Source organism: Thamnophis elegans, chromosome 12 (assembly GCF_009769535.1).
Source record: "Thamnophis elegans isolate rThaEle1 chromosome 12, rThaEle1.pri, whole genome shotgun sequence".
Lineage (NCBI taxonomy): Eukaryota > Metazoa > Chordata > Lepidosauria > Squamata > Colubridae > Thamnophis > Thamnophis elegans.
The window spans coordinates 26,159,266-26,179,477 of NC_045552.1; the positions used below are offsets into that span (position 1 = coordinate 26,159,266).

General features: G+C 43.3%; 1 protein-coding gene across 1 annotated transcript in view; it reads right to left on the bottom strand.

Annotated features, from left to right (window-relative positions):
• Nucleotides 1-20,212, bottom strand: part of COL16A1 (collagen type XVI alpha 1 chain) — a 297,538-nt gene that overhangs the window by 162,727 nt on the left and 114,599 nt on the right. Inside the window, exon 9 of the mRNA XM_032227775.1 lies at nt 8,474-8,524. Coding sequence (XP_032083666.1) covers nt 8,474-8,524 — 51 coding nt within the window. The remainder of the gene's footprint in view (nt 1-8,473; nt 8,525-20,212) is intronic.

The following is a 20,212-nucleotide window of genomic DNA, read 5'->3' on the forward strand; positions in this document are numbered from 1 at the left end:
TGCTGCTGGAAAGCATATGTGGCAGACACTGGAGAAGCAACACCTCTCTATCATGTCCCTATCAGAGGATAGCTGCTTCTGTATGTCTTATTTTATTTTTCTGCCCTCTGCCAGAAAGGCCACAGACTAGAATAGAATAACAGAGTTGGAAGGGACCTTGAAGGTCTAGTCCAACCCCCTGCTTAGGCAGGAAACCATATACCATTTCAGACAAATGGTTATTTAACATTTTCTTTAAAACGTCCAGTGTTGGAGCATTCACAACTACTGGAGGCAAGTTGTTCCACTGATTAATTGTCCTCACTGTTAGGAAATTTCTCCTCAGTTCTAAGTTGCTTCCCAACTTGATTCATTTCCACCCATTGATTCTTGTTCTGCCCTCAGGGGCTTTGGAGAATAGCTTGACTCCCTCTTCTTTGTGGCAACCCCTGAGATATTGGAACACAGCTATCATGTCCCCCCTAGTCTTTCTTTTCATCAAACTAGACATACCCAGTTCCTGCAACCATTCTTTTTATGTTTTAGCTACCAGTCCCCTAATCCTCTTTGTTGACTATCTTCAGTCCTTACACTTTTAGCTAGTTCTCACCACAATTGGGATCAGAAATTTTGTTGCTGAACAAGGAGGTTGTTAATTTTATGACCTTTTTGTGATGGCTGTTAAGTGAATCACTGTAGTTATTCAGTGAATTATCTGGTTGTAAAGTAAATCAGGCTTTCCTCACTGAATTTGATTATCAAAAACTGGGTGGGAGTTTCTCACTTCAACCATCATAAATATATGCTGATTGATCTGAATGTTGATCATATGACTGCAGCATGCTGTAATGGTTGTAAATGCAAGAACCGATTGTAAGTCCCCTTTTTTTAGTGAGGTTGTAAGTTTGAACAGTCACTAAAGAAATGGTTGTAAGTAGAGGACTACCTGTATATCAGATGCAAATTTCAATGTAGATTTAGATATACCGGATTGTGCACTCAGATGTACTCAACGGGAAGCACATCCAAACTCAAGTTCTAATCTGTACAGGTAGTCCTCATTTAGCAACCACAACTTGTTAAACAAAGTGGTTGCTAAATGAAACCATGATTGTGTGCTTATGCTCGAATTTCAGCTTTCCTTTGTTTTATAGACCTATCAAGATTGCAATTGAGAGAATTGGTCACCAAGTTACTTTTTCATCACTGTTGTAACTGTGAACCGTCCCTAAAGGAGGACCATTTACTATTTTCAATAGGGTCGGCTTCCAGATGCATTTTCCATTTGTAACTTCCACCAGCCCTGGCACGGATGCCAAAGACTTAAGGCATCCAGACAAGATTGTTATTTTCTTAAAAGAAAGTAACTCTGGTAGGGGTGAAATTTCCAAAACATTACTTGAATTAACTCGGAAACGATCTGAGATCATTTTATAAAACAACATAAAATCAAAAGCAGAGTTCTTGTTATAATCTGAGGTTCTGGAAAAAAAAACACCACCCCCCTGTTATAATCTTATTCAGCCTGTTCCCATGTAAATGAGAATTCATTTTGTAGAACAGCCAAGTGGTAAAAGAAAATGGCCAGGGATTTTAATGAAACTAGAATTCGCAATCTTCCAAATTAGACTCCACTGTGGAATGGATAGGCAGTAATGTCTTCTGGTAGCTCTTGTTTTCTACTTAAACGTCATGCAAAAAGTAGCTAATGTCCCCGTACTGAGTATCACAGAACAATATGACTTTATTACAATTAAGAGTGGAAAAAGAGCTGGAAATTCTTCTTGCAATCCAATTTTAGCCTGAGCAGGAGAAGAATTCTGGGGCATAGAAAGTTCCCTTTGAGATGAAATGTGATGCACTTAACAGAATGTGGCTTCGGAGAATTGCATGGCTATATCTAGGCAGGGCCCAAGATGAAGTAGATTCAGCAGAAAAGCTGAGTTCAAACCAATGACAATCTCCACCCTGGCAGCTGCTGCAACCCCCATAATGTTCGGAGTAGGCAATTGCGCATGAATAAAACTTATGAGATTGATAATTCCTAACTTTGCAGAAGAGCCCCAGCAGGGCAAGGGAGGCGCTGCTCGCTTGCTTTCAGCCATAGGGAGCACCGAAGTATGGAACAGTGAAAAAAGACCAGGAAAAAATTGTTTGTTGAAAGCTGGCCAGGAAAGGATTAGCATCTGCAGAGCTTTCAAGAAAAGCTGCCATTGAGGAACAAGGAGCTTTTTGATGCCGGGCCTCTGCAGGGCTGGTGCATGGTTGAAACCAGCCAGAGATGGCAAAAAGGACATTTTACTGAATTTCTTTCTCTTTTCTTTTTACAATATTTAGAGCCTTCCACCATCCTTACTGACTTTCCTCAAGAGGTAGGGTTCTTTTACATATTCAAATCTCATTTGATGGATGGATGGACAGACACAGACAGACACACAGACAGATATTATCTTTTCCTTCACAGTAGAGATTGATTGATAGATAGATATTCTCTTTTCTGTCCAGATAGATAGATAGATAGATAGAGATAGATAGATAGATAGATAGATAGATAGATAGATAGATAGATAGATAGATAGATAGATAGATAGATAGCCAAACAGACAGAAGACAGACAGACAGACAGACAGACAGACATTCTCTTTTTCTTCACACTAGATAGAGAGTGATAGATGGATGGATGGATGGATGGATGGATGGATGGATGGATAGATAGATAGATAGAGACAGATATTCTATTTTCCTTCACAATAGATAGAGAGTGATAGATGATAGAAAGATAGATAGATGATAGATATTCTCTTTTCCGTGTAGATATAGATAGACAGATAGACAGACAGATATTCTCTTTTCCTTCACACTAGATAGTGATAGATAGATAGATAGATAGATAGATAGATAGATAGATACAAACATATATTATATTTTCCTTCACAATAGATAGAGAGTGATAGATGATAGAAAGATAGATGATAGATATTCTCTTTTCCATCTAGATATAGATAGACATATAGACAAACAGATATTTTCTTTTCCTTCACACTAGATAGAGAGTGATAGATAGATAGATAGATAGATAGATAGATAGATAGATAGATAGACAGACAGACAGACAGACAGACAGACAGACAGACAGACAGACAGACAATTTCCTTTTTCCTTCTCATTGGATGGATGGATGGATGGATGAATGGATGGACGGATGGATGGACGGACAGAGTAAGAGACAATAAAATTTCAATTTGCTTGTTACAAAGTGACTTTCTCCATCTCAATGTTGAGCTATAGGATGAATTGGAATCAAACTTCAGAAATAAAGAGCAATTATTTTTTATTGGCCTGGGACCATAAATAAATAATTGTAAGTGTAATTTGGAAGTCGGGTTATTAAGCTACGGTTCAGTGTCCCTAATTTAACTGTAATCCCCCCAGTCTTCTAGTAATAGGAAAAACAGTCTTAGTAATTATACTAATCATACTGGCAACACAATAAGGTTGGGAAGGGTAATCTCTTGCAATGCTCTTAAGGAATGTCCTCTTCAGGGTCTGTGGGGACAAGACTTCTCAGTCATGCACCCCTTTCTCTGGAGCACTATTTCCGCCTCCTCCAAATTAGACTGATCTCTACCCCACTGGTTGATTACTACTGGCTTTTCAACAATAATCAACAATCACTTCTATGTGTGATTAAGGCTAGGATCAGCTGGAGATAATTCTACTGAGAGTTCTTCCTAGAGCAGTGATGGCTAACCTTTTTTGGCTCATGTGCCCATACCCAGAATTCAACCCCCTGTGTGCTCCCTGCATATGCACGCATGACACCCCCCCGCTGCCCCCCCCCCACATTTGTGCATGACTCGCCTCTCTCCTGAAGCCTGGGGAGGGTGAAAATGGCCTCCCCTGGTCTGCTGGTAGCCCTCCAGAAGCTGGAAATGGACCATTTCTGAACTTCCAGTAACCTGGTATGGCCATTTTCCGCCTTCCCCAGGCTTCGGAGGCTTTCCTGAAGCCTGGGGAGGGTGTAAACGGCCTCCCCCAGCCTCCTGAGGCACTTCGAAGGCCAAAAATCAGCTGGCCAGCACCTGACCACAGAGTCTCCTCCTAGCGCAACATTCTTTTTCCTCTACCTGTCCTAACCGAAAGCCCTATCAATTATGGAGCTGATAGAAAAACCTGCCCCTTGCCATAGAGTTCCTATGGCGCGCCCTGCTCCCCCCCACAAATCGGAAGCTCCTCTCAAAATTGTGATCCCGACTGGGGATAGGGAGCCGCAGCAGAGGGATGAAAGTGCCACATGCAGCTCCAGAGCTGCAGGTTGCTGACCCCTGACCTAGGGCAATGGCTCATGTGCACTCAGAGAGGCTCTGCGTGCCATAGATTTGCCATCATGGTCCTAGAGGAAAGCCATGTGGGTGACCTTTTCGCATCAAGATTTTCACATATGGAAGGGCTGGGATCTGACTCAGAGAGGATGGTAGGAAACTGGGAATGTTGAGTTCTCCTGAATCTACACTTCTTCCCTTTCCCTCAAGAGAGAGATATGTGCAATATTTTTTTTATTAGCTTAAGAGAAGAATAGAACATCAGTCTCCTCATTCATTAGGGCCTTTACCACTAGACCACTATGGACCTTGGATTGAGAGAGAGGAACTCACCCAAACTCTTTCAGGGAACTTCTGATTGAACACAGACTAGAACCGTGATGGCAAACCTATGGCACATGTGCCAGAGGTGGCACATGCAGCCTTCTTTGTGGCGCATGTGCTGTCATGAGCTGTTCTTCTGGTTTCTGGCACTCGCAGAAACTAGAAAGAGGCCATTTTTGGCCCCCAAAATGGCTGAAAAACAGCCCAAAAATGGACTGGCTTTTTAATGTTTTTGGCTGTTTTTCAGGCCATTTTGGGGCCATTTTCAGGGCCATTTTTGGCTGTTTCTGGGCCAAAAATGGCCTGGAAATGGCCTGAAAAATGGCTCAAAAACGGTCCAAAGCAGTCTGTTTTGGGGTGGTTTGGGGCCATTTTCGGGCCATTTTCGGGCTGTTCTTGGGTTGTTTTCTGGCATCCATTTTTCAGGCCAAAAAGGATCTGAAATCAGCCCCAAAAACAGGCATGTAAACAAACTTGAACTCAATCCCGACAAGACCGAGTGGCTTGTGTTTTTCCCTCCCACTAATTGGCCTTGTTTTCCAACTCTCAGGCTGGGGGGTGAAATTATACGCCCCTCAGACAGGGTTCGCAATTTGGGAGTCCTCCTGGATCCACAGCTGACTTTAGAACACCATTTGTCGGCTGTGACCAGGGGGGCATTTGCCCAGGTTCGCCTGGTGCACCAATTGCGTCCCTACCTGAACCGGGAGGCTCTCAGAACAGTCACTCACGCCCTTGTGACCTCAAGACTGGACTACTGTAATGCGCTCTACATGGGGCAACCCTTGAAGAGCATTCGGAGAGTTCAGCTTGTCCAGAATGCAGCCGCTCGAGCGATTGTGGATGCACCTCGGTTCACCCACGTTACACCTATCCTCCGCGAGCTGCACTGGCTGCCTATTCGTCTCCGGACGTGCTTCAAGGTGCTAGTTGTTACTTATAAAGCCCTACATGGTATCGGACCTGGGTACTTGAGAGACCACCTCCTGCCAATTACCTCCCAAAGACCTATTAGATCCCACAGACTAGGCCTCCTCCAAATTCCATCCGCCGGCCAATGTCGACTGTTGACTACTCGGAGGAGAGCCTTCTCTGTGGCTGCTCCGGCCCTCTGGAATGACCTCCCCGTGGAGATTCGGACCCTCACCACCCTTCAGGCTTTCCGCAAAGCCGTTAAGACCTGGCTGTTCCGGCAGGCCTGGGGCTGATGAGTTCCCAGCCCCACTCCAATTGTTGTGACTGTTGTGAGTTTTTTTAAATCTGTTCTTTGTAATTTGTTTCTTGTCTTGTTTGTTCCTGTATTGTTCCCTTCCCCTTGGTTTGTTAGCCGCCCTGAATCCCTCTGGGAATAGGGTGGCATACAAGTTTAATAAACCATAACCATAAACCAAACCATGTGCCAGCCAGCTGGTCTTCAGGTTTCCGATGCTCCGGCATGCACGAAGGCCAGCTGGCCAGTGGGCATGCACATGCCAGAAAATTGAAGACTACCTGGCTGGCATGTGCATTCACACCAGCCAGTGGGTCTTTGGGTTTCCAGCACTTCGGCGTGCATGCATGCACGGACATTCCGGTCCAGGCACTCAGTGCCGAAAAGGTTAGCCATCAATGGACTAGAACATGGGATCTTCACCACTACTTCATGCTCTCTGTTTCTCTCTTTTCACAACAGAAACATGGGGTGTAAACACCTTGGAAGCAATTGGGAGCAAACAGAAAGAATGTAGTGTGAGGCCATCTCCTTCTTCCAGAGCCATTCTAGGATTCTGTCTCTATTTCAGAAGCCAGGATGAACTTGGAAGAGTTAACACATCCTCTGTGCCCAGTTGACCAGAGACAATTAGAAGGCTTATCTTCCTCCTTAGATATTCACAGCAACAAGGCTTCTATATATGGAGAGATGGAAGGACACACATACACTCCCACAATATAAGAATGGAGGGTGAAATTAATGGAATTGGCAGAGATGTCAAAATTGACTGCTTTGATTAAAGAAAAGACTTTGTCTAGCTTCGTTTGTACTTGGAAATCACGCTTGGATCCCCCCCCCCGCCCCCCTGAAGCTGAAATCAATGAAATTTTAACTTTAGGTCTTGATGATTAGACTTGTTTGTGATGATAGAAGTACTGTTTGTTATAGTTTATTCTAGTTCAAAGTGTCATTGATTTTTAGGGTTTTATCTATACTATAGAAAGTCGGAAGTTACTTTTTTCTATAGTTTTAGTTTTAGTTTCAACTCTACAATTTTGCTCTATCTCCACCCTTCCCTCTGTCTTTTTAATTTTTTTTCCTTTGGGTTTTGTATTTTATATTTTTCTGAGATATAGATATTCATAAAATGCTGCATAGTTCATTGTGTCATGCAGATGGAAGCAGAAAGTCAGGTAAATAGAAGGCACAAGCTATGTTCTGAAATGGGCCCATGTTTCTATTGCTATATGGACAAGCAAATAGCTGGAGTGAGAAGGACCAGGGGTGACATGATAGCAGTGTTCCAACAAAGAGGGGATCAATGTATTCTCCAAAACACCTGAAGGCAGAACAAGAAGTAATGGATGGAAACTAATCAAGGAGAGAACCAATCTAGAACTAAGGAGAAACTTCCTGACAATGAGGACAATTAACCAGAACGACTTGCCTTCAGAAGTTGTGGGTCCTCCATCAATGGAAATTTTTAAGAAGAGATTGGACAACCATTTAGTAACAGAATAACAGAGTTGTAAGGGACCTTGGAGGTCTTCTAGTCCAACCCCCTGCTCAGGCAGGAAACGTTATACCATTTCAGACAAATAGTTGTCCAATCTCTTCTTTAAAACTTCCAGCATTGGAGCATTCATAACTTCTGGAGGTTAGTCTACAATGTGTAAGGTTTCCTGCTATAGCAGAGGGTTGGACTAGAAAACCTCCAAGGCCCCTTCCAACTCTGTTATTCTGTTCAATAAGAAGGACATATCCTTGCTTGGATATCTTTTTTAAGCTACCAGATAATACCAACTCTCTTTCCAAAGGCACAACTATTTGATTTGGGGACCTGGATAACAGTAGAACCCCCTTCTGTCTAAGATTGAGAAGGATGATTCCATTCTCTTTCAGGAACTGTGGTGAAAAGCCTCCTCAGTCATCCACCCCCTTTTCTAGGGCAGATGAGAGGTGGCATTCAGCAGGTTCTGACCAGTTCTGGAGAAACGGTAGCGGAAATTTTGAGTAGTTCGGAGAACCAGTAAATACCACCTCTGACTGGCCCCACCCCCATCTATTCTCTACCTCCCGACTCCCAGCTGATCAGGAGGGAATGGGGATTTTATAGTAATCTTCCAATGGAGTAGGGAGGGAATGGAGATTTTTGCAGTATACTTCCCCTATAATGGGGAGGCAATAGAGATTTTGCAGTATCCTTCCACTGGAGTAGGGAGGGAATGGAGATTTTACAATATCCTTCCCCTGCCATGCCCACCAAGCCATGCCCACCAAGCCACACCCACAGAACTGGTAGTAAAAAAAATTGAATCCCACCACTGGGGTAGATCCTCCCCCAAAATTAGATTGAAAACCCTACGCCAACCCTATTGTTTTTTGAGGAAGTATTGAACTTGGAAGCAGACTTGTTATGAGGAGAATTCTCCTGGTATTGATTGGTGTATGCTGATGGTTGCTGCCCAGGTATTGGGGCTGTTATTTCTTTTGTTTCCTTTTGTTATATTGATTATTATTTTAATTTTCTTAGATCAAATAATGTAGCTTGCTCAGAGTCCTGTTTGAATGGAACAGCACAGAAGCTGCAGTACACAAATAAATAAAATTAATATGACAATTGGAGGTTCCATTAAGTCTTCCTTATATCACTCACCTTTTCTCCTTGATCTCCTTTCATAGCAACCTTCCCAGAGGCTCTCACCTCCTAGGAAAAGAAGAGAGAAATAACAATATTACAGGGTAAAAGTCATAAAATCTTTCTTTGCCATAGCTTCTGGCAGTTTCTCTTCCAGAGAAAATAGCAAGTATTCAGAGAAATTAGTTTCAACCTAATGAGTTTAACCATTTCAGCCCCACAAGGAGCAAAGGAGAAACTGGAAGCTGTTTGGAAGAAGAATTTGCGTCTCACGTATCCAGGTGAAGAAACATAAGAGGAAACATCAGCTAAACAAGGCCACTACATTTTCGTGGGGCAATTCTGCTCACCTGCCTGGAACTCACACTGCGTTTTGGACATTAAACATTAGAGAGGGTCCAGACTCCAGAGGTATTTAACAAGAAGAGGACTCAACTCCTCTGCTCGTAATAAAATTCCTTATACCACCAGGCTTGAAATTTTAGGCCTGGATAATCTTGAACTACACCGTCTACATTCCGACTTGAGCTTAGTGCACAAGTTAATCTGCCATAACGTCCTACCTGTTAATGACTACTTTTACTTCAACCACAACAACACAAGGACTATCAATAGATACACACTAAATGTAATCCGTTCTAATCTTGATTTCAGGAAAAACGATAGAGTAGTAAATGTATGGAAGACCCTACCTGATCTTGTTGTTAGTTCCTCTAACCCCCGTACTTTTTACCTTAAACTGTCTACCATGGACCTTACAGGTTTCTTAAGAGGTCCATAAAGGGGGCATGCATAAGCGCACCAGGGTGCCTACCCTCCCTGTCCTACTGTCCGATTTAAATGCACTCTTTTTATATGTTTATGGCTATGTTTGGCTTATTTTTATCCTTTTATTTGTGCCATTTTTTCAGGTATTTTTCCTATTTATTTCCTTGTACTTATTGATAAATAAAATAAAATGAATAAATAAATAATTCTGAGCTGTGGCAAAGCTATGGGAATGGGCTAGTGCAGATGGGCTTCCTAACAGAGTGTGGATATGGGCTACTTCTTTAGCCTTGTTTGTGTGGCATGGGAATGCCTCAACCCATCAGAAAAAGTACACACAAAACCAAGAGATCTCTAAATCCCAGTTTCGGGGGAAATTCAGGGAAATCTATTTGCCACACAGCACCTGGGTATGAGCCCTGTAAAAGGACTCCCAAAGGAGGCTTCCGTGCTTTCTGGGTTGTTTTGTGCACAATGGAGACAGGTTGCAGTGACCTGGTTAGCGACGACATATGTGCCTTTTGCCAGCATGTATCGGGTGGCAAAATCAGTGAGCGCTTTAGCCCCCCAGTGTGTGTCTTTGTGTAATTGGGTTCTGAAAGCCTTAGGCACCACCACCAAAAAGTCCTAACTTCTACTACCTGCCCTGGGACCAAGTGGCTCCCAGTTCTTGAGCCCATTTTTCTTCCTTTTTAGTGTAGGATGGTTTGGACAAGGATGTTTCCAACTGATAGGGGATCAGGGGACAGACCTGTGCAAGGGCAGGCTGAGTGGCCTCTTTTTCTGCCTTGTCTGCTGCCCAATTTCCCTTTGCCACCAAGGTGGCATCGTTGGAATGACCCCTGACATGCACAACTGCAACCTCGTGAGGGAAGTGTACAACTTCCAGTAATTCTATGATCTGGGGCCCATGTTTGATTGCCCCCCCCTCCCACAGGCAGTGAGCATACCCCTTTCTTTCCAAATAGCCCCAAGAGCATGTAAAACTCCAAATGCATATCTGTTTAGATATTAACCCTCTTCCCTTTTGCCAACTGGAGGGCTCTTCCTCTGACTGGGCCTGGGATTCTAACTACTGATCCCCGCAAACCTCCTCCTCCTACAATTCTTCCTGCAGTTGTTCCCCTGGCTTCCCACTCTTCCTGTCTAAGAGCCTGGGAGAGAAAAATTGCATTTCTTCTTGCCCTTTGAAGTTCCTTCTTCTCTGAGATTGGAGCCCAATTAGTATACACTTTGTATGCTAATTCCACAAGTCCAGAGATTGCCTTTCCTGGGGGGAGGGGGAGGCTCTGTCTTCTGTAATTTGGCCCTAATGTTGTCTGCAGACTGACCAATGAAGATCATATTGACCATTCTCTAATTTTCTTCAGCCTCAGGATCTATTGCCTAAAGGTTTGATAAATGAGTTCTAGAAATTCCTCCTGGATTTTCATCCTGTTTCTGTTGAATTTGGTAGACCTTCCCCAAGTTCTTAACCTTTGGGATCTCCTGTTTGAGTCCTAAAAAAACCAAGATCCAATAGTTTTGTAGCCGAATGGACTGGAACCAGCCAATCTGGTTCCTCCAGTGGGCATATTCAGTGTGGATCTGTTACATAATCTTTCTGCCCAACCTTGTCCATGCTTCCCTTCACCATCCTTCTTTCCTCTGGAGTTAATAAAATTTCCATCAAACTTCATATGTCTGTCCAAGTAGGCTGGTGAGTTTGGAAAATGAACACAAAAAGGCCATGCATCTGATCTGGACTCTCTCTATAATTAGGAATTTGATTTTTTCAATTACCATATTTTTTCGGATTATAAGATGCACTGGTGTATAAGACGCATCAAGATTTCGAAGAGATAAGTAAGAAAAAAAGTTTTTGCCTTCCTTCAGCCCCCAGCAGCACCATGCAGACTTAAGCGGGGCTAGAGCAAGACAAAAACACCCTGTTTCTGCCTTGCCCCAGCCCTGCTGAAGCCTGCAAAGGACTGCTGGGGGCTGAGGGAAAGCAAAAAGACTCCATTTTTGCAAAAACCAGCCCATGTTTTGGCCTTTTTTTCACAAAAATGGAAGCATTTTTGCCTTGCCCCAGCCTTGCTGAACCCTGCAGAGGGCTGCTGGGGGCTGAGGGAAGGCAAAAAAGTCTCCTTTTTTTTTTGCAAAAACCAGCCCATTTTTTGCCCCCCCCCTTTTTTTTTTTTTACAAAAACACAGGCATTTTTGCCTTGCCCCAGTCCTGCTGAAGCCTGCAGAGGACTGCTGGGGGCTTAAGGAAGACAAAAAAGCCTCATTTTGGGGGGAAAAAAACAGCCTGGTTTTTTTTTTTTTGCAAAAATGGGATGCAGGGGCGGGGCTTCAGGAAGCCAAAAATGGCTCTATTCAGTATATAAGACCCACCAACATTTCCACACTCTTTTAGGGAGGAAAGGGTGCATCTTATACTCTGAAAAATATAGTATATAAATCAGCCATTGAGAATAGACCATGTACCCACACCTTACGTAGCTCCCCCTCAGCTCCTGGCAATATAATTTCCCTTAGGAGCAATTGAATTCTGACTCAACTGTTCCCTTGGGTGTGTGATCAAGTTGATCTGTCCCTTCGGGAACCTTTTTGGTTTCCTTCTTCCTGATCCCACCTACTGGGACCATTTGTTCTTCCTGACAGGTATCTAATTCCTCTTTTTGTCTCCCTGGGCCTCCTATCCCTTCAGTGCCAACTACTTCATGCCAAGGATACCCAGGTGGAGGGCACTGATGTCAGAGACCCTCCTTTTTATTGTTCCAGTTTTAGATTTGTTATCTGGGATTTTACCCCTTTTTGCTTTGCCTCCTGTAGGCTTATTACCCATCCTTGCGACTATGCCTTTCCTAAGAGTGTTGTATTCCTTCCACCCTGGACTTCACACCTTACAACCCCTGAAGGCGTCCCCCACAATAGTCTCACCTCATCCTGTGGATGGTTAAGTCCAGCCACGTAACCAGAGGAAGCTTGATTTTTGTTTCCAATATCTTTCTCCATGATGAAATTTTCCACACCTTGATTTTTTCTGGGCTTTGACTTTTGAGTCCCACACTGACTTATCTCAGGGCCAAGTCCAAAAGTAGGCAGCTTATGGTCATTCAGTCACCCTGTCTCTGAGCCAGTATGGCATGCATGTCCACTCCAGGAGCCCTTGCTATTTAAGTTCTCCAGTCACAGCTCAGACGGGCTCATGAGGACTTAAGGGTGGCTGCCCCCGGATGAACGCACAGCCTGGCTGGATATAATTCTTAGGAACAATTCACTCTCCTCTCAACTGCCAACTTACATGACCTGGAGGCCTCCCTTTGATTTGTTCCTCAGGCAGTGGTGTCTGCCCGCATTCTCCACCAAACTGTTGTCCCCAAACCTGGGCTCTTGCTTGGTGTTGAAGCCAATAAGTCACCGGACACAAGGTGTGATACAGAATTCTACTTTTATTTTGGTACCAAGATATAAGGATCCCGGTTTGAAAAGCTAACCAATGGCCAAGACTAGAATCTCACAGCGGTTTTTATAGTCAAGGGATGGTCGCATTCAACCCTTTGCCCTTCCCCTAATAATGCATGCATAACAGATAATATTGATTGGTTATTTGGATTCCAGACCCTCCAAACCCGTACGTTTGTTATGTTAAATAGCTCAATGTCACACCACCTGTTTTTCATTCCTGGTCATGGGTATCTTGCAAATGTGCCAGCTATGTGGGTTTTGGAGTTTTTCTTATAAGCGAGCTATTCTTGTTTCTAACATCCTGGCTAGTGGTTTTAAAGTGCTAACTTCTGTCTTGCTGTTAATGTGCAGCCCTCTCCTTCCTATTGCAGAGCACAATAAAAGAACAAACTGCCTCAGATAAAACAGGTTTTATCTGAGGCAGCTCCCCGAGACCCCCTCCTTCCATAGAGAAAAGCAAAAGCAGTTTAAAACTTTTGTCTGAAGCAGCAACGCCCCCACTCCATCCTCTCCCCCTTCAGTGAGAGAGACAGGGGAGGAGCAAAGCTCTTAATTGTCAAGGCAAAGAAATGAAGACAAGAGAAAATGTTTTATCAACATTCAGATTCCTCACTCTCATGTGCATTCCATCCATACCTGGGTCCTATCTCGTAACCCTTCCTCTGATACCCAGGGCCTCCTCTGTACATATATTCCATCATCTGATCCATAGATAGATAGATAGATAGATAGATAGATAGATAGATAGATAGATAGATAGATAGACAGACAGACAGACAGACAGACAGACAGACAGACAGACAGACAATAAATAGAGATAGATAGATAAATAGACGGACAGACAGACAGACAGATAATAGAGATATAGATAGGTGATAGATGATAGATAGATAGATAGATAGTAAATAGAGATAGATAAATAGACAGATAGACAGACAGATAATAAATAGATAGATAGATAGATAGATAGATAGATAGATAGATAGATAGATAGATAGATAGATAGATGATAGATAGATGATAGATAGATGATAGATAGATAGATAGATAGATAGATAGATAGATAGATAGATAGATAGATAGATAGATAGATAGATAGATAGATAGATAGATGATTGATGGGAGAGAGAGAGAAATGGATGGATGGCCGGGCAGACCTACTTCTTTTTTCCTTCAGATTAGATAGAGGATAGATGGATCCTATTCAAACAAGTTAGAACAATATGAAACCAAAGAGTTTCTCTGAATTTAGTAGTTGGAATGCCCACCCCCCCCCCACTTCAAGGTGCAAGTTGTTGGTGTCCTCGGGAGTGGGTCAAAACATCAACATGGTAGTCACAGGCAAAAATCAAGGCCTCGCCAAGGTAAACATAAAAATGGGTGGAGCTTCTGTGATATGGCTGTGGCTGCAATATTGACTGTCTTAACCCCCCTGGGTTCTCTCTGGCATCTGTCACAGCAGATGGCAGGTTAATTGCTGGCTGATCTTTGTTGAACTTGAAAAAATAAACATCGCCTTTGGTTTTGGAGAACATGCCTGTTGAGTCATTCACATACTTTCCATGAGGTACAACAATTTCCTGCCTTACTTTGTCTTTGCAGTAATCTTCTGCTTGTTTTTTTAGTTTCTCTTTTTCTTTATATTAGAAAGAAAACTTGGGCAAGATGTTTTAACAATGTTAATGTCCTGTGCTGATGCACAATTATTTTTGTATTCATTATAGTAACATTGTTCTTGTCAGTTTAAGAAACAAAATTAATGATATTTCTCTCTCTCTCTCTCTCTCTGAAACCTAAGCTTTCCCCCCTTCCTTTTAACATGTAAGACTACTCATTTTTAGGAATTTTCAGATCTGTAAGTTGCAGATTATTATTTTAGTGTGTGATGTTGTATTGCTTCTGTTGTTGCAGCACCCTCCCAAAAGCAACATATTTGATCAAGCACATTGGGACGAAACAACATCTCTTTGAGTGGTCCTTTGGATTCCATACACTATCTTCTGTTGATTTTGAGAAGGCCTCACAAATCAGATCAAGTTACTTTTTGGATAGGACACCATGGAGGAGTCTCAGGGTTGTAGTGTAGACTAGGAAATCTAGCCTTCTTTTGTGGTCTACTGGTGGCCTGTGGAGCTGGCAGCAAAGTCGGATAGTGAGGAGGTTGGGGAGGAACATGGGCCAGTCCTGGAGTCTGGGGAAGTCTCAGATGAGGGCTTTGCATCAGAGGGAGAGAGGGTATCAAAGTCCTCTGGTAGTTATTTGCTGCCTCCAGAGTGGGTTATCAGCAAGGCAGAAGAACAGCGGGAACCTGTTCCCAGTGTGCGCATGCGCAGAGCTGCCAGAAGGCATGAACAATTAAGAAAACAGAGTCGACTTGGGAGTAAGGCTTGGAGATGATTGGCCCCTCCCATAAGATTTAAAAGAGGAGTGAATGTGATGTGAGCCTTTGCAGGAAGCAATTAGTTCATCTGGTTGGTTCAAGCTTTGAAAAGTTCTGTTTGACTCTGTGCTAAGTTTGGCCTTGCTCTGCATTTGGCAATAAGGTCTCTGGCAGCATTCCCAGGGAGAGAAGTCGGTGTTTATCAACATTCCCCTGAAAGATTGTGGCAACTCAAGCAGACATCTGTCGGAATCTTCACAGACTGTTTGTGAAGTCTTTGTGAGGCCCAGTTTTTCCCTCCTGGACCCTCTGCATGGTGCCTGCACTTACCTGGCATCCAAAAGGGGTTGTGTGGAGACTCTTGGGAGGGGCGTGGGGGGCAGCAGATTCTTCCAACTACCTGTTCGCCCGAACTAATGCGAACCGGCTGAATCCCACTACTGAATGGCATTGAAAAAAGTGATTTTCCACCAGTCCTCATACTTGTAACAGTTACAAAGCCCAATGGTCCCATGATGAAAATTTAGACACTAGGCAACTGGCTTGTATTTACAATGGTTGCAGCATCCTAGGGTCATGAGATTGTGTACAATATATTGGAATACTCATCTCATATAGTTCTTGACTTAAAAACATTTGGTTAGCAACCATTCAAAATGATAATGGCATTTAAAAAGTGGCCTATAACTGGTCCTATCATTTCTCGCACAGCATCCCCATGGTCATGGGATCAAAATTTAAGCACTCGGCAGCCAGTTTGTATTTACAATATTTGCAGGGCCCTTGGGTCATGTGATTGCTACTTGTGAATTTCCCAGCTGGCTTCCATCAAGCAAAGTCAATGGGACCAAGGAACATGGTGGCTCCAGAGGTGGGTTGCTACCGGTTCGGCCCAGTTTGGCCGAGTAGGTAGTAACTCGGCTGGCCACCCCCCCGAGCTGGTTCTATCAGCAGTGCCTATGGAGCTGCCATCTTGTTTTTTGTTTCTGTCCATGTGCAGAAGTAATTTTTTACTACTGCGCATGCATGTACAGTGCGCATTAAGCATGCGAAGAGCGTCCCTGAGTGAACCGGCAGTAACAGAAGCCGGAACCCACCCCTGGTGGCTCGTAGGGTTAGGACACTGGATTGACATGCAGCAAGCCTGTGTTTGAGACCCAGGTGCTGCCATGGGATGGAGTGAGTTCCTGTCTCTAGCTCCAGCTCTTGGCGTGAATATAAAAGGAGCCCCCAACTGAGCAACCCCCCCCCCCCAGGCAATGATGATGCCACCAGCTAATCCTTTCAACCTGGAAGCGCCTCAGTGTTTCCGACACAAGTGGGATGCGAGTCAATGGGAGAAGATAGATTCACTTTACAACCCCATGATTTATTTAAGAGCTGCAGGAAAGTGGATGCAGCTGATTGCTTCACAATGGGAATTCTGGCCCTAATTGTGGTCGTAACTCGAGGACTACCTATGCTTGCTTTCAGTGGAGGATAATTTGCTTAGCAGGCCCTTCAAAATGTCACATATCACCTCACAAAGTACCTTAGCGTCCTTTGGAAAGCCGCATGCACACAGCAGTACTTACAATTAAAAAAGAGTTTAGAATGAAAAAGTTTGTGCTAAAGAAACTTAACATCAGGGATATTTATCAGTCTGGAAATGGAATGGAAACAGGATAATTTGCATTAAAAAAACCTGTTTCTCAGCAATTTATGTTCGCAATTATATAAAACAGCAAAAGATACATACAAGTCTCCATATGTTTGAAGACAGGATGTGAATGAATATTTGGAACATGTTTCCCTGTTGTTTTTTTTAAGTACAGTAGTGCACACCTCATGTTGAGCTCAATGAGATTACTGAGAAATCTAAATACGTCCATGCTTCTCAATTTTAGCAACTTTAAGATGGGGAGACTTCAGCTCCCAGAATTCTTGAGGAATTTTGGAAGTCGAAGTCAACCCATTTCAAAGTTACCAAAGCTGAGAAACACTTACAGTAGGTTGAGAGTTGCAGCTAGATTGTTATAATGTTGTGGGGTGGGATGAGGGGAGCCAACAGAGACGGAAACTACCTACCACACAGCGAAGAAGACGTCAATTGGAAATACCTACTTGGACCCCTCAAGGTTAACTAATCCTAGGAGGAAACTTCCACAAAGGCCTCCATTGTCTTCCAAGTTCATTACCAATCTGCTGATAAACCTAAAACTCCACTTGCACTCTCTAAACTGCAAATAAATGCAAGGTACTTTGCATCCAAGGACTAAACTGGATGCTTGTTATGAGCAAATACGGCATATCATATCCAAGTCAGCTAAATGAGTGTTGCAAATGGCTTCTAAAAATTTGGTGTCTTCAAATGACCTATGGCCATAACTTTATGAATTTTCCCCAGCCCAGACTTTGGGAAAAAGCTACTCAGAATATGGGCCAAATATAAAGGGTATGAATGGCAGCTTTCTAATAATATTTGACTATTATTATTTTCTTACTGTTCTTCCAGGGTCCAAAGAGCTCTGCATAGCAATAGCAATAACATTTATACTTATATACTACTTCACAGTGCTTTACAACACTCTCTGGATGGCTTGCAATGTTAGCAGATAACAGATAACAGATAACAGATTAACAGAGTTGGAAGGGACCTTATAGGTCAAGATTCAAGATTCAAGATTTAATTTATTTGTATGCCGCCCTTCTCCGGGAGGGACTCAGGGCGGCGAACAACTCCAAAGGGGAAAGGGGATACAAACACAATACACGCAATTAAAATACACAAGAGTCATACAGCCATACAAGTCGAGAGGGGAGGGGAACTCATCAACCCCAGGCCTGCCGGCACAGCCAGGTTTTGACAGCTTTCCGGAAGGCTTGGAGAGGGGTGAGGGTCCGAATCTCCGCGGGGGGTTGGTCATCTAGTCCAACCCCCCGCTCAAGCAGGAGACCCTACACCATTTCTGACAAATGGCAGTCCAGTCTCTTCTTGAAAGTCTCAAGTGGTAAAGCTCCCACAACTTCCAAAGGCAACTTCTGTTCCATGGGTTGAAAGTTCCTCTTTATTTTGAGATTGAATCTTTCCTTGGTCAGTTTCCATCCATTATTCCTTGTCTGGCCTTCAGGTGCTTTGGGAAACAGCTTGATCCCCTCCTCTCTGGGGCACCCTATTGCCCCCTAACAATCTGGATCTTCATTTTACCGACCTCGGAAGAATGGAATGCTGAGTCAACCTTGAGCTCTGTCAGGATCCAACTCCAGGATGTGGGCAGAGTTTGCCTGCAATATTGCACTCTAACCACTGTGCCATCAGGGCTCCTCATAGCCCACCCCATCTCTTCTTTTCCTCCCCCAAGCAACTACACTCTGGCTGAGGATCTCCCAGGGCCTGCCCCAAACCTTAATCTCTTGACCAGGCTGGTTCTACACGAAAGATTGTTACTTCTGCCCATTTCTCAATTGCTTGCTCATTCTTGCTTCTAACACAGTAGTCCCATCCCCTGTTTTTATTCTCTCTTTCACAGATACCCTTCCTTGATTCGCCCAGTGCCTCTGTCAGGCCATCCCTGGGAGGTGCTTGTTAGCAGACTTGACTTATGCTTCTCTTTAGACAACAGGCAGTCCACTGGCTCTCCATCCATCTGTTCACCCTTCGATGCTCTTGCTACCCAGGGTCTCCCACACACCACATCAATCACATGCATTTTCTTTCTTCGGCTTGTCTCCCATTCCTAACAAATGCATTTTCTCTCCTTTAGCTCTTTGGCTTCTCTTCAAGTTTGTGATTTTGTGGAAAAAAATAGAGGCAGGTTTGATTCTGGCCCCAGACAGTGAATGAATGAAGCTGTTGCCCTCCTTGGTGAGAATATCTAAGAAGAAGGAGGGCAAGGATTAAGCTTAGTGGAAAGCAGAAAGTCGCTAAAGCAGCTCAAAAGTTCTGCCTTTGCCAAAATAAAATCTGCTTTTCTTTAGGGATTAAATAAATCGCCTCACAGTTGGATATGCATATGAGGCAGCCCTTGAAGACTGTCATTGGTCAAGAACACAATGGCACATGCAGTTTTGACTGCACACAATACATCACCTCTATAACTGTCTGGTTTGGTTCTGCAACCCAACAAGACAGACACAGACTTCAGAGGATAATCAGAACTGCAGAAAAATAAACTATTACTGCCAACCTCCCTTCCATTGAGGATCTGTATACTTCACAGTCAAAAAGAGGGCCATGAAAATATTTACAGACCCCTCACATCCTGGACATAAATTGTTTCGACTCCTACTCTCAAAACGACACTATAGAGCACTCCACACCAAGACAACTAGACACAAGAACAGTTTTTCCCCTAACGCCATCACTCTGCTAAACAAATAATTCCCTCACTACTGTCAAACTATTCACTAAGGCTGCTTTACTATTACTATTAGTCTTCTCACCATTCCTATCACCTATCTCCTCCCACTTATGACTGCAGGACTGTAATTTGGTTGCTTATATCCTTATGATTTATATTGATATTGATTGTTTCCTGATTGTTTATTTGAAGCCTATGACTATCATTAAATGTTGTACCTTATGATTCTTGACGTATCTTTATTTTTATGTACACTGAGAACATATGCACCAAAGACAAATTCCTTGTGTGTCCAATCACACTTGGCCAATAAAGAATTCTCTTCTCTTCTTTCCTTATTCTATTCTATTCTATTCTATTCTATTCTATTCTATTCTACTCTATTCTATCCTATCCTATCCTATTCTATTCTTTCCTAATTTCATTCTACTCTACTCTACTCTACTCTACTCTACTCTACTCTACTCTACTCTACTCTACTCTACTCTACTCTACTCTACTCTATTCTTTCCTAATTCAATTCTATTCTATTCTATTCTATTCTATGTAACACCATTGCTTTGCAAGCTGCAGGGGTTACTAGTAGGCAATTCAAAGTGATGGTCATCACTTAGAAAGCCCTCAAGGCCAGGTTATTTGCAGAACCACCTATCTCTATCCCTGCCCATACTGACAAACTAGACTTTTGCTCCACCAGGACCCCTGTGTTAAACAGGGTCATTGGGTTGGATCCAGCCTTCTCTGTGACAGTAACTGCTTTATGGAACAATATCTATCTGGTGTTTGGATGGTCTTGACACCATTTTATACCAC